Genomic DNA, 14528 nt, shown 5'->3' with positions numbered 1-14528 from the left:
CAGTGATGAAAGGTTCTCTCCATTTGCCTTTGTGTGGATCTATGTCCACCTATGACCAGCATAGAAAGAGAAGACATTACCTGAGTTACCAAGCTAATGAACTTTTCTTTCCCTCATAGATCTTTTCCCTTGCTTGGAGTCCAGATGGTAAATGTCTGGCTACTTGCTGCAAAGATCAGCGTATTCGTATATATGACCCTCGGGCTTCCAACCATCCGAAGCAGGTGGGTCCAAGTGATGTAAATATTTACCAAACACATTTTCCTTTCTGCATTATGAAATGCACTTTGGAACTTGATTTGAGTCTCTTTGCTATGAACAACATGATGCTCCCGTTATCCTGTTTATCTATATGATCCCCATTGTGTTATAAATAAAAGTGAGCTTTGTATGTGATTGAGCTCTGGTTCTTCACACAGGAGGGTGCTGGGCCAGAAGGTGCCAGAGGTGCACGTATTCTCTGGGTGTGTGATGGTAAATACCTCCTCGTGTCAGGATTTGATAGGTAAGAGGTCATCCTAAATGTCATCCTTTTCAGTATTTGCTGGAGTGAGCAGCAAAGCATTGTATGATTCTTTCTGATAATTTCTTATTTTGCAGCCGGAGTGAACGCCAGTTGACTCTGCATAGTACAGACAACCTGTCACAAGGTCCTATCACCACCATCAGTCTAGATGTGTCACCTTCCACTCTTATCCCTCACTATGACCCAGACACTGGCATTTTGTTGCTTACTGGGAAGGTAAGTATACTGGGGTCACATGTATGGGAGGAAGTACAACAGAGAGTGCGAAGTGCCACATAGGCCATAATAACGTGCATGAACAAATACCCTATGTGCCCTTTTGCCTGACATTCCTAATAATATAATTGTTGCTTGGTGTGTTTTTTTTTAAGTTTTGTAACACTAGCAATTTTGTACCAAAACATTTAGCAGCTACTGAAGCTCTTTATATACGCACAAATATATTAACACACATACAAAAAAAAAATATATATATACACACACACACACACACACACATACACACACACATATAAATATGAAAAACACACCTGCTTTACACCTAAAACTATGCTAAGTATTGAATACAAAATCAAATTAAAAAAAAAATTAAAAATGTACCTATATTTGATATACTTTGAATGGAAAACACCTGGGACACTTAAAGGAAGACCCAGCCTATGTGTCCTGGATTCCAGAGTCAACAAGGATCCTGACTGTTATACTGTAATTTATTTTCCCAGGGTGACACCAGATCATTCATATATGAGGTGACAGCAGAAAGCCCCTACTTCCTGGAATGTAACAGCTTCATGACCAGTGACCCACACAAGGTGAGACAACCACCTACAGCAATGTTTTCAATATGCGATTTGTTAAATGCGATTACAAGCCAGAATTATTGCTATATTGAAGAATAAGCTTGGAATTTAAAGCATAGCTAAAGCCAAAAGTTTTATTAGTTTATAGGTGTGGTTTGAAACCTTTCCTTTTTTCCTTGCTGTCTATGCTGTTTGGGAAGATTTTCCTGCACTTTCTGTTGTTGAGGCACAACAGTAAGTGAAGAGATCTCTCCAAAGCCAGGTCTATCCTCTCTTAGACAGCTGTCCCCTCAGCAATTGTACTTGTTGGATGATGTACCTCCTTTTCCAATTCTGTTGATAAATTTTTATATTTTTCCCTTACGTTTAGTCCCAATGACAGTGGACACCAGGATAAATAAAAAATTGAAATCTCCCCAGCAGGAACACAGGAAGCAATACATTAATCATAAAATACTAACCCGTCTCTTACTCATTCTATCCAAAACTTTAAAAATGTTTTGGTTTTAGATAAACTTTATGTTTATAGGTTAAGACTCTTTTTTGCTCTGTTGTAATATTGGAGCCTGTGCTTGGGATTTTGTTCATGCCAGAACTGCTTTCAGAAGCATCTCAAACTGCTATCTAAAGCAAGCTGGCAGCACAACCCTAAAGCTACACAGCATAGGTTCTAAGTGTGTCATCATTCCATCTCTGATATTGTATTGTCTTTAATATTTCAGGGCTTCCAGTGTCTGCGAAAAGCAGATTGTGCTGTTCCTGAAGTGGAGGTTCTGCGTGCTTTGCGTCTCTGTAATAGCTCAATTGAACCTGTAGCTTTCCGTGTACCACGTGTTAAGGTTAGTATTACTTTTTTTCTTAAATGTTTTTGGTTGTGTGCTGCCATCAGGATATTTGTAATTTGCCTTTACAGCCATAATTCTATCGCTGGCATTCAATAAGCTAAGCTCTTTTTTCACACAGCAGAATTGAATGGCAGGCATTGAACACACAACAGACACACATATGGACAGTGCAGAGGCACAGTTGACAATTTTCAGCAAGTATACCAGATAAATATAGCTGCCATACAATAGGCAAGTGATACAGGTATCCAGCAAATATTAACATGTAAATATCAATGATGGGAAGCACATCCATATATCAATAATGCAGTTATAACTATATACCAGATAAAATAATTTATTTTGAAGGAATATAGTTACTTAAACTCACATGATGTATTTCTAAATGATTACAAATATCTGGAAAAGCTAATTGTGCCTTTGCAGTACCCTAAAAAATCTATCTTTTCATTTTGCTCATTGGAGGAGACTGCACAGGTCTTAGATTCTGACCACTGGTTGCCACCATGTGCCACCTACAGGAGTAGGTCAAAAAGAAAAAAAAGCTTAGGGATAGCCCCTGCTGGTGGCCAACCCTCACATCTGCGCACCGAGCTTCAGTTTTTTTCCTAGCATTAACAAGCTAAGGATAAAAGAATGCTAGGATTCTTTCTTTCATTATTCCTTGAGATTGTATTATTTCTTTGTTTTTTCCCTTTCAATGGCAGTTTTGAATCTACAGCTACCTGGGTGACAAGCTGGATACTACATATGCCATATACACCAATCTTGATCATTTTATCGCAGTGCCCTTTTATAGGCATGTGACACCTTATTTCGGTAGTTTGCCTATTAGATATCACCTTAAAGAGTCCAGCTATAGAGACAGGCCTAAATGTGAGTGTTCTTCATGAAGTAGTAATAATTTTGTCTTGTCTATCTGCAATGAAAAAAGCATAGATCAGACTGAGATCATGGGGGATGTTACTTATGCCTAATTTTTAAGCTTTCCATAAGCTGAGGGTATTACAACCAAATTTACAAAAAATGTTTTTGCATAGTGCAGTGTACAAGTGAAACTATAATCTTCTTTCCATAGAAAGAGTTCTTCCAGGATGATGTGTTTCCCCCTACCCGTGTGACCTGGGAACCAGCGCTGTCTGCAGAAGAGTGGCTCAGTGGTAAAGACAAGCAGCAGCGCAGCATTAATCTGTGTCCTTCAGGCATGACTCCAGGTAATGGACATTGCTGGTCATTTGTCTTATACGTGCCTGACACTTTAAAAGAAGATTGACCAAAGCAGTCAACTGTTGTACTGATATGTGGGATTTAGTACTTTCTCAGATACTGATCTGGAATAAGTATGCAGAATAAGTATATATTTTGAGTTTACTCTCACCCACCTTTCTGTATACAGGTTGCAGGTTCACAGTTTAGAGTACTGAAGTCATAGACATTCGGGCTCCTAGCTTTCTTAAAAGGTAAAAAATGTCAGAGTAAATTTACCCATAACTTACCTCCACCACTTCGCTCATTTGCTGCATGCAGAAAAAAAATACCTGGAGGAACACATAACTTATTCCATATGACATCAGTGGTGGTTTTCTATTAGCAAATGGTAGCAGGCAGATGGTCACCACTTGTAAGTTTGAACTGAAAATCCAACAAAAGTTTACACAGAGATATGTAGGATATTTGCTCCCAGAGCCTAAATGAGGCTGTAGATGAGCAATTCATCAATGTGAATCAGTTGCTTCACCCTTCAGAGGTATACTTTAACCATGCACCGATTGTGATATTAATATTAACTTTATATAGCGCCGACATATTACACAGCACTTTGCAAAGTTCCTAGTCATGTGACTAACTGTCCCTCATGCTCACAATCTAATTTCCCTACTTGTCCTATCAAGAAAGTTTGTTGCATTTAAAGCTGATTAAACTAAGAATGATTTGTTTATGACCTGCTTTAAACAGCTGTCATTAGGACATTGTCACCATGTTTCCATCACTTTCTGTTTCATTTTAACTCCTCATATACACTTTACAGTTCTCTCCTCTTTCTGTTTTAGTTTATAGCATGTGTCAGCTAAAGCAGATTGCACAGAAACACAGACAATAAATCACTGCTTGTAGGAATGTTTCCACTTAGCAGCATGACATGTAATCTGGGAGGGTGTGAGCACAAACCTAAATGCTGGTTTATATACTCTTGTGTTTTTGCAGACTTAATGTGCATATAAATCAGAGAATAAAAATATAAAAGTATTTTTTTTTACTACTTGCTCCGAACAATAACACACTTCTTGTCCTTGGTGATAATGCCTAACTATACTGTGCACATCAAAAGAAACAGGCAGCTCAAAGCTTGGAAGGGCCACTTAAGCTATCTCAGTACTTAGAAGGGGACAGGGTATGCATGTGCTTTTAGAAAAAGGGGAAAGGTGTCATGGGACATTTAGTCCTGATGTGTGGGGACTTCTGACATAAACAGCGAGTGCTCCCCAAGAAACTTTGCACCAAACTTAGCACCACTAAGAGATATGGAGCAATGGACTAAAAAAAAATATATATATATATAAGTTATTGGGGACATACACATCACATGGTGTGAGAAACATTTTTTATTGTGGAAGTGTCTATCTCATGGATGATTTTTTATCTAATCAATTGTGTACATATTTAACTGCCTCCAATATTTTACCTTTGTATCATAATTTTATTTCTCCCTCCAGTCAGCCAGGCTCCTAAAGAAGCCCCAAACAAGAAGTTTGTCCCCTCTTCTGTATATCTGCAGGAGAAGACTGATGAGCAGAAGAAAGAGGAGGTCTGGTCCATACAGCCTATTTTTTATATAGAATACGTATACTACAACTGTATGCCTAGTTATTTATTTAAACACACAATGCAGGAGTTATGCTGTCTGTGGACAGATGTCTTACATAGTACACTCTAAATGGCCCGGGGTGTCAAAGGTTCCTGATCTGGGTCCTGTATGACCACCCGTAAAGCCATCCTATCAGGTAAAACCTAAGAATAAGCGCTCAGCCCAAGTGTTAGAACACCCTATCATAAAAACTTGTACTTTAAAACTTTAAGTAAGGATAAGGGTGATCACTCTGCAATATGCAGATTCTAAATATCTAATAGCATGTAAATACAGTAATAGCAGCACCCATATTCCTGTCATAAATTAACAAATTATCTACAAAGAAAGACCATATTAGATCTGTCTTGTCGATTTGTTTATGATCATGTATGAGAGGACACCAGCAAGTGTGGAAAAGGTATAATCTTCAATACTGAACAGTTCCTTGGAAGATATGTTTGTATGACAAGTTTGTCTGCAGTTGCTTGCAATGCTAATTTGACTGCTTCTATTGCCTGTAGAATATTAAGCCTAATAATAAGAGATTCAACTTCCAACATGTCAACAAGTCAGAATTTCTCTTTACAATGGATATGAAAGGGGTGTATTTATAATTTATTTGGCTGAGATTTGGCCATGTTTTTATTTTTTACATAGAGAAGATATACAATTTACTATTGTGACTGATGTGCCAATTTGCTAGGTGGCCACTAGGTGGCAGAATGAGGGTTAGTCCTAATCTGCTTTGAGAAGACAGAACGGGGACTCGAATGGTTCTGAAAGAAAAAGTGGACCACATTAATGGGCAAAGAGTTTATAAATATAGCCCAAAATGTATTCTAGGTTTAGACAGTCACAGCCAAGATGAGTGCCCAAAGACCTGCATTGACCTTTGTAGCCAGCCAATCAAATTTCATCTTTCACTGAATACTGTATCAATTTTCACGAGTTTGTATTTAGATTGGAGCAATAGTGTACTATACATATAACCAAGATATGCTTATTAAGGATATAGTCATTACTGAGGACTGGACCACCTATTTCCAATATTACAACCTGTGTATTTGTCTTCAGTGAGGCTTTGATTTATAGATTGTTCTTTTATAACCTTACCATAAAATATTAGTAAAAACATGTCTTTAACCATTTCTATCCTATTTACAATACGCATATTATGTATGGATGAATCCAGTAAATGACACTTAACTTCCCACTTTCTTTTTCAGCTGCTGAATGCAATGGTGGCAAAACTAGGCAACCGGGATGACCCACTGCCCCAGGACGCCTTTGAAGGAGTTGATGAGGATGAATGGGTAAGCAAATTTAATAATGGCTATGTAGGTTTATAGAAGAGCTGTTTTTATAAGATATATACACATGACAATATGACTGCACATAATCCCATGACTCTAATATAAGGTGATATTAGGAACACCCACATGGGAGTATATCCGTGACCACATGTGAGACATAATTAACCTGCAAAGATGAATCTGGAACTCATCTTAGGCTGTGCAAGCTGGGACTGCTTACTTTACCTTGGGACTTCCTACTTAAACACAATAAAGTGATAAGACCCCTGTTTTTAATGCTAATATCTAATGACAGTGATCCCAAAATACTGTGTAGGTCTGGTCTCCATGGAATCACTGTAAAGGGTTTTTTTCTGACCCGCGAATACTGCCATTGTTTTTTTTAGATAAACACAGTGTCACCGTTGTATTGTACCACACATTTATTTGTCCTAAACTAACATCAACAAATTTCAGACTATTAAACATCAAGACCAGTTTCTAACTTTACCTGCCACAAATATTAGTAATAATACCACTCAATGAAATGCCGGTTTGACACCTCTAAACCCTCAAGAGTAATTAAATAATTTTTAATACAAGAGATTCCGGTAAAATTTCTGATGAAATTAAATGGATACAAATTGAGCAGAATATTTAGATTTAGATTTTTGTAATGCTGTATGTCTCATCAGTGAGATTTCTCTTTACTTCTTGTGCCAGATATGCAAAAGGAAGTAAGACAAAATCTCTACAAAATAAGGGAAATTGTTTTTTAGACAGTTGTCAAAAGAAGATTTTACCATGGAAAGATTTCCCCTCATCTTCTGTAACAACTATAACATATATTCACCAGGACTAATAGAGGGTTAAATAACTGCATCAGAAACACTGAAAGTAATAGAATTCTAACTGAACACTAACTTAACATATAGAAGCCAGAAAGCTAATATGAGAAACATTTTAGGACTTTCCTTTCATTTTAAATACAGACATATGTTTTTTACCTCCAAACCCCTAATCGTTTCTAGACTGCACTGGCTGTCTCTTGAATTTCTTGTAAATGGGCAGCACGGTGGCTCAGGGGTTAGCACTCTGGCCTTTGCAGCGCTAGGTTCGAATCCCAGCCAGGACACTATCTGCATGGAGTTTGCAGGTTCTCCCCGTGTCTGCGTGGGTTTCCTCCGGGTACTCCGGTTTCTTCCCACATCCCCCAAAAAAAACATGCAGTTAGGTTCATTGGCTTCTCCCTAACAATTGACCTTAGACTACATTAATCACATATGACTATGGTAGGGACATTAGATTGTGAGCTCCTTTGAGGGACAGTTAGTGACACAACTATGGACTCTGTACAGCACTGTGTAATATGATGGTGCTATATAAATACTGTATAATAATAATAATAAATGCAACTGGCACATCAGTACAGTAATCAGTATAGTGGATTTCTGGCTTCTGTCTAAAGTGTAAAATGGTTGGAACCATGTATTTTTTATTGCAATCTGTGCTTTCGCTGCCTTAGCTTCCTCTTCTGGTGACCACATTTGTATGAATATTTTGACAGCAATAAAAAAAACTTGACAGAGGTTCCAAACCTTCCCCACTTTATAAAACACATAAAAGAGATTTATCTGCCCTTTACTTAAACACGATTATTTATCTTATAATAGTCCACATGTTGGCACATTGCTGCGTGCACAATTTAGCACACATAGAGCTGCATGTTTTGGCTCACAGGTCTGTGTTTTGTCTCTTTCAGGATTAACGGTGAACCTTCATGCTCCCAGCTGCCTGTTCACCTCTTCCCCCTCTCCCATGTAACTGGAACTGGCTCAGAAGGCAGCTCAACTCATACATTCCAATCCCAGGGAAAAATAAACTCAGGCCACTTGTTTACACACTCCCAGCATTCCTGGCCAGTCAGAAACCAGAGCAACATACTACACAAGAGCTGCCTCCACCTTGTGAACCAAGCACGCGGGCCTCACTAAAGCCGGTCATCTGACCTGTGAGATCATTTACCAGCATTTGCCTGTTGTGTCCTAAAACGTGGTAGACTTCTGAAGTTATAAGCACAGATGTCACTTCCTTATTAACCACCCCCATCCTTCTAACGGTTTACAAAAGCAGACATCTTTTAAGTTTTCCTGCTGCAAAAAATATTAATTTACTGGCCCAGACTAGCTATGTAACTGGATCGGTCCACCCAAAACTAAAACTGACTCACCTTCTAGTTTCATATATATTGGGATTCTGACATCAAGATCTATTTGCCATTACAAAAGTTTTTGGCACCATGGTAAACTTTTTAGGTAATGTTACATTCCTGAATTGACCATTGGTAAGCTCTAAGTATGGATTCCCCCAAAGATTGTAAAACAATGGCAACAATTCAGCTGAGCAGTGTTGATCCCTAATTATTGAGATTCCCAATGCCAGACCATTCAATTCAATACTTCCCATGTGACTATAGGTGCATTTAGACATGTAAAATTCATTTTGTATAGACAACTGGCCATGAAACTGCTGCTGGGTGACGCCACCCTGGATGCGATGTCTGTGGCTCCAGCCAGCTCAGTTGTCACTCAAGTGACTCTTTTGTATCTCCCATTTTTCTTTGGTAGCTGCATAAAAGGTTATGTGAGAAGAGAGGCAAAGGAGTCCTTGAGACCTCACAGACTGTGATGAGACACTCCTAAAAGAGAATAGGTATGTGACATGATAGAAAGGATGGATCAGTGCAAAAGATTTAACTCTTAAAGATATCAGATTTGTAGCAAGTTCAATGCACATTACAAAAAATATTTTATCGACAAAAAAACATTGCAAGTAAACATTTAAAACTTTCATTTGGAACTTTCTTTTCTGTGCTTTTACCAACAAATTGTAGGTTGGGTCTTTTAAAGAAGACTTATCAACTAAAAACAATGAACACAACTGCTTAGTGAACTTAGCCAATGAGCAGACTGGTGAGCTTGGAAACGTCATGAGTTCCTAGTAAATTGATGCCACTTCATTTTCACTGTCTGGTCACACATTGGCTACTTGTACAATGCACAGGGAACAGGTCTGCTTTAATGAAAGAATTATGGGAACTGCAAACTCTGGGACGTTTGATCCTGTCTTTGCTACAAAATAAGTCCAATGACCAAGTATGAGCAAATTAGGTGTCCTGACTGTTTTCTGTCTGCATATTTGTCAGTGACCAACCTGAAGTGCTGAAGTGCAAAAAAATAATGGAGTTAATGAAGGATTAGGTAGACATTGACATGGTCTTTCCATAGACATGGCAATACCTGTTGTACTTTACATTTTCATCCAAGGTTCCCCGGTTAGCAGGCACTTATTGCCTAAAAAGCAGCCTAACAACCTGACAAGGCTACAATCTTAAACATTTCAACTCTTGTAGATCCAGCACCAATTCCAACCCGGGTTTAAAGTGGGAAAGGAAGAATTAAGATGACAGCCTGACATCCTATACCTTTAAAAAAACTAATTTAGCAGTGAAGGTGCCCATACATGGGGGTTTCCATCCAGTGCTGATATTTTGGTTTGGATAAGCATATAAAAAGGCCTTTTTTAATTAAATTGTGCGCTGGCTTCTTACACCTTAGGGATTTCACATTTAAGGTCTGGAGATCCAGAGCCTAACTTTCAAACATGAAAATGCATTCCTTTTGTTATAGCAACAACATTTTTAGTCCTTTTGCAATTATTTTAAAATTCATGAAATAATAAAGTGTTAACTAAGGCTACCCTTGAAGGTAAATACATTTGTGGTCTCAGATTCATAACCCAGAATCCCACAGAGATAGAGGATCCTGGAAGGTGAGCCAATCATCCAACATCTATTCAAAGCTAAATTTTCGGATTGGGGGACTAACACTTTATTAATATAGTCTGACATAAGGGAGCAAGTCTCACAAGATATCCTGGTGACTCCCTGTTTATTGTTTACCTGCCACGTAGAAGCCATACACTTTACTAACACAGGGATTACCAGTGGCACTGCCAAATCTGCCCTGCAGAGCAGGGTCTGCCTTATACTTCTAATAAAATTGTCAAAATCTCACTCTGTTGTTTCTGTGTATTTTTTTTAAATCCTTCAATGGGCCCTATACAAAGTTCTTTTTTCAGCTAAACCTTAAGCATTTACTCCACTTTCGACAACTGTTTAAACCAATCAAGGCAATAACTATAGCCAAAGCTATAAATAAATAAAACGTTTAGGCTATACACATACATAAGGTTAACCAATCGCTTTGCTTATTCTTTTTTCAGTGGTTTTTGTAATTGGAGGCATGAAGTTGTGTGTTCTTTGCATACTTTGTAAAAAAAGGTGTTAAAGAGTAAAAGCCCATGGGCCTGTGACTACTCACCAGAAGGTGGAGCCAAACGCAAGGTAAATTTCAACAGGTAAAACCTCATAAATTGTATTAAGTAATTAAAACATATAAATAATAAAGAAGTTTGTTGTCAATCATCATGTGAATACAACAAGGCAAAGACAAAATATTCAAGGTTATTGTTCCATTGGACTGATAGCTAAGAAGACCCAACGTTTCGACCCAATGTGACCAGCTTCTTCAGGGGGAGCTTTGGTTAACAATACTTCTTACAACCTCGATGCTATTGCTACATAGAACTACAATGGGTATAATCAATCATAAAAAGAAGAAAGCCCCTGGGCTTCATCACAAAGACAAGCAAATGCGCACCTATTAAACCCAACTGGAGTAGGGAGTCATCATCAAAAAAGTAGGTTACATTCCATGTACCTGGGAAATTCAAAAGCCCTTGATGAAGTACTTTACCGACAGCAGCAGCATGTATCCTTGGGCTGTAAGTGGCAGCTTTGGAATAGTCATTGGTGTACTAAATAAAAGGTGTCCCTTTTTCCTATTCCTGAAAGCTGGAATGTGTGCACATGTGTACTTCCCCTCTTAGGTAATGCATAGGTTTCTCCAAAGGATGAAGAAGGCATAGGGGTCCATAGCTCTAATAAAAAGGGACCTATAGGAATGGCATGGTCAAAAGCATCTCTTATTATGAATACAGGAGCCAGTGGCTCTTCTTCTAAAATATTTATATAGGATTTATATAGCTGAAACATATTTTGCAGCGATGTACATTAAATAGGGATTGCAAATGACAGACAGTGACAAAGGAGGAGGAGAGAACCCTGCCCAGAAGAGCTTACAATCTAGGAGGTGGGGGAAGTATCATTCAATAGGTGTTATAATCTAACTAAAGTCTGATGATAAGGAGCTAAAGTTCCTGACATTAAAGTGGAACTAAAGTCCCACTTTAAAATCTTTTAATCCACAATCAGGTGTTTATTGCAGAGAAGGAAGAGGTTGGTGGTTCCCTGCAAAAGAACAGGTATACAGGAGTATTGCGGCTTTAGTTCTGATTTAACCTAAATCAGATCTAAATGCTGTTGAATGACAAATTGGAACACCACAACTCCTTCTTGTCCAACATCAGTACCTAACCTCACAAAGCTCTTTTGAATGAATGGACCCAACTCCCACAGACACACCAAAATCTTTCCTGTATGGGTCTTATTATTATTTTTATTATTATAAATATTATTAATAATAAACAGGATTTATATAGTAGCCAACATATTACACAGCGCTGTACAATAAATAGGGGTTGCAAATGACAGACATACAGACAGTGACACAGGAACTAGGAGGACCCTGCCCCAAAGAGCTTACAATCTAGGAGGTGGGGGAAAGTATCACACATAAAGAGATATGGAATGATGGGAAGTAGTGAGACAGATGGGTTGGCAAGTTTGAAAAGAATTTTTTAGGGGTGCTCTTTTAAATAAACAGAAAGTAGAAGCAAGCTGAATAGAACAAGGAAGACCATTCCAAAGAGTCGGGCAGCTCTAGAAAAGTCTTGGAGCCGTGTGTGTGATGAGGTTATGAGTGAGGAAGTCATTAGTAGGTCATTGGAGGAGCGAAGAGAGCGGCTGGGGGAGGATTTTTCTATTGCGTCAGAAAGGTAAGTATAAAAGTAAGACAAGAACTGTGGAGGGATTTGAAGGCAAAGTTTGAATTTGATTCTAAGGTGAAATGGAAGCCAATGGAGAGAACTACAAAGAGATGCAGCGGAAGATGAGTGGTGGGAAGGATAGATGAGTCTGGCTGCAGCATTCATAATAGATTGTACAGGAGAGAATCGTGTTGGTGGAATACCAGAGAGGAGGATTTTACAGAAGTCCTTTCAGCCAACCCCTCTCCTGTTGCTTTATAGTGCTTCCCTCTGCATTCCTAAATCTTTATATACACTATTTAGGTTTTATAACAATTCATGTAATATGCCAGTACTTTTGCCCTTTTTCAAAATGGCGCTGCCGTATTACGCAATACCCGACACCCCAACGTCACGTGTTGTGACGCAACCAAGGTCCTGAGCCTGCACAGGGACCGGGCGCTCATACAGCTGAGGTAACCTTGACAGTACGTCGCAGCATGGTGAGTGTTCTCCGTGTCTTACCGTACCGGGGCTTAGGTCACGGTGTCATAAAGTCGCGTAATACTAATAGAGGTTTTCATAGAGATGTGTGACAGGGGCAAGCAGCATGGGGCTGTATTACTGTAGGGGAACTACAAGGCCCATCATGCTCACAAGCCTGTCATTGTCATACACAGACTGGCAGTGCCTGCTGGGACTTATGGTGCTCTGCTAGCTGTGGGGTGAATAACATGTGCTAGGTATCCCCAGGGCTCAGTCCTGACATTTCCATCCGGTTACAGAGATTTTTCTGGAAATGTCTGAGCCTGGAATGGTCTGCTGGTGTCCTCCATAGGAAACTGCACATTTAACCCTTCGCACTTGCAGGGATCCTCATAGGAATTCTTGTAAAGTCAGTTTTGTTATAATGTTCTGCGTGTATCTGGGCTACATGCGCCCGCTTTCCTATACATTATACATTGATTGTATATTACTCGGGCAGATTCTGTGCCATTCAATAGGCGTCTCATAATATCGTTTTATTGTCATCTTGTATTACAGAATATGAAGGAATGATATATAGAATCTCAACGTAGCTTTTGTTTTTCTCTTACAGGCAAAGTACTTGGCACAGATCCTGGTGATGGGAGCGCAGGTTATAGGGCGAGCGTTCTCCAAAGCCTTACGCCAGGAGTTTGCAGGTAACGGATCAGAGTATAGGACGGGAGATCTGACACCTTGTGAGAGCCACGTCATGTGACCTGCGCTGTCTTTGGGCCCTCCCTGGTGGTAAAAAAGTATTTTTAAATGTAAAAGCGGTGCATTTAAAAATGCTTAGTATTTTAAATTTCCAGATGCACACTCGCACGCAGATGGCATCTGCTTCCCCTGGCATCACGTCCCCAACGTTCACATACCGAGGGCGCAAATGGCATCGCCAGGGGAAGAAGATGCCGGGCATGGCTGGAGGACCTTGGGGGCTTATAGGTTAAGCTTTAACACTCTCTGACAATCTCAGTGTGGCTCGGGGTTACCGCTTTTGGTTTGGATTATTCACTCCGAGCCACACTCTGGTTTCACGCTAAGGGGGTTAATGCAGTGGTCGCCAACCCACAAGAAAATTTTGGTGGTCCACGCATCGGCCAGAGCAGCAGGCCATGTCCCCCGTACAGATCACAGGCTTAGGGTGCAGGGTGGCGTGTGTCTCCGGACACAAAACCCCCCCCCTTCGCAGGCTCAGACCTGGGAGAGTGGGCGGGTTGTGGCATCATGACGTCACTCTGGGGGGGGTCTTTCCACTTTGGGTGTCACACGGCTCTCCGCACATGCTCTGCTGTCCAGAGTCCATAAATTTAGTGGTCCGAAAAGGTTGGCGACCACTAATCTAATTCACGTTACCACAATGCATCTGCTCCATGTGCAATGCCCTCAGCTGTGAATGGCACCCCAAAGCTTAAAGGGCCCTGCACACCTATTAGTTGGGAAATATTATGCCACATTACCATCATAACACACATTATTGTAACACAAAGTAATGTGCAGTGTGTTGCCCTCATTTGTGAATGGCACCCCAACACAGTTGGCAGTGAAGGGCATTGTACTTGGCAGTGTGTTAGCATTCCAACCATAGAACTCCTTATTATCCCGTGTTACTTCACCACAAGTGATCACAATAACGTTACACAGCTACAAGAATGAATCAGTCCAAAGCTGACTCTTTAATTTTTGAGGGATGCAATCAGGTTT

At 39.7% G+C, this 14528-nt stretch overlaps 1 protein-coding gene across 3 annotated transcripts in view; it reads left to right on the top strand.

Annotated features, from left to right (window-relative positions):
- The window catches only part of PAM16 (presequence translocase associated motor 16), a 122126-nt gene that overhangs the window by 101264 nt on the left and 6334 nt on the right, over positions 1 to 14528 (top strand). The window contains exons 20-28 of one of the 3 annotated variants that reach the window (XM_072417614.1): positions 120 to 224; positions 420 to 505; positions 601 to 742; positions 1249 to 1338; positions 2049 to 2165; positions 3250 to 3385; positions 4886 to 4977; positions 6246 to 6332; positions 13399 to 13483. In XM_072417614.1, coding sequence (XP_072273715.1) covers positions 120 to 224; positions 420 to 505; positions 601 to 742; positions 1249 to 1338; positions 2049 to 2165; positions 3250 to 3385; positions 4886 to 4977; positions 6246 to 6332; positions 13399 to 13483 — 940 coding nt within the window. Of the gene's footprint in view, positions 1 to 119; positions 225 to 419; positions 506 to 600; positions 743 to 1248; positions 1339 to 2048; positions 2166 to 3249; positions 3386 to 4885; positions 4978 to 6245; positions 6333 to 8073; positions 10387 to 12687; positions 12803 to 13398; positions 13484 to 14528 lie in introns of those variants that run through there. The other 2 variants (XM_072417612.1, XM_072417613.1) reach the window with 2 other exon arrangements.

Source organism: Pyxicephalus adspersus, chromosome 7 (assembly GCF_032062135.1).
Source record: "Pyxicephalus adspersus chromosome 7, UCB_Pads_2.0, whole genome shotgun sequence".
In the NCBI taxonomy this organism is placed as follows: Eukaryota; Metazoa; Chordata; class Amphibia; order Anura; family Pyxicephalidae; genus Pyxicephalus; species Pyxicephalus adspersus.
Note: the sequence above shows the minus strand (reverse complement) of the source record. Positions and strands in the feature narration are given on the sequence as shown.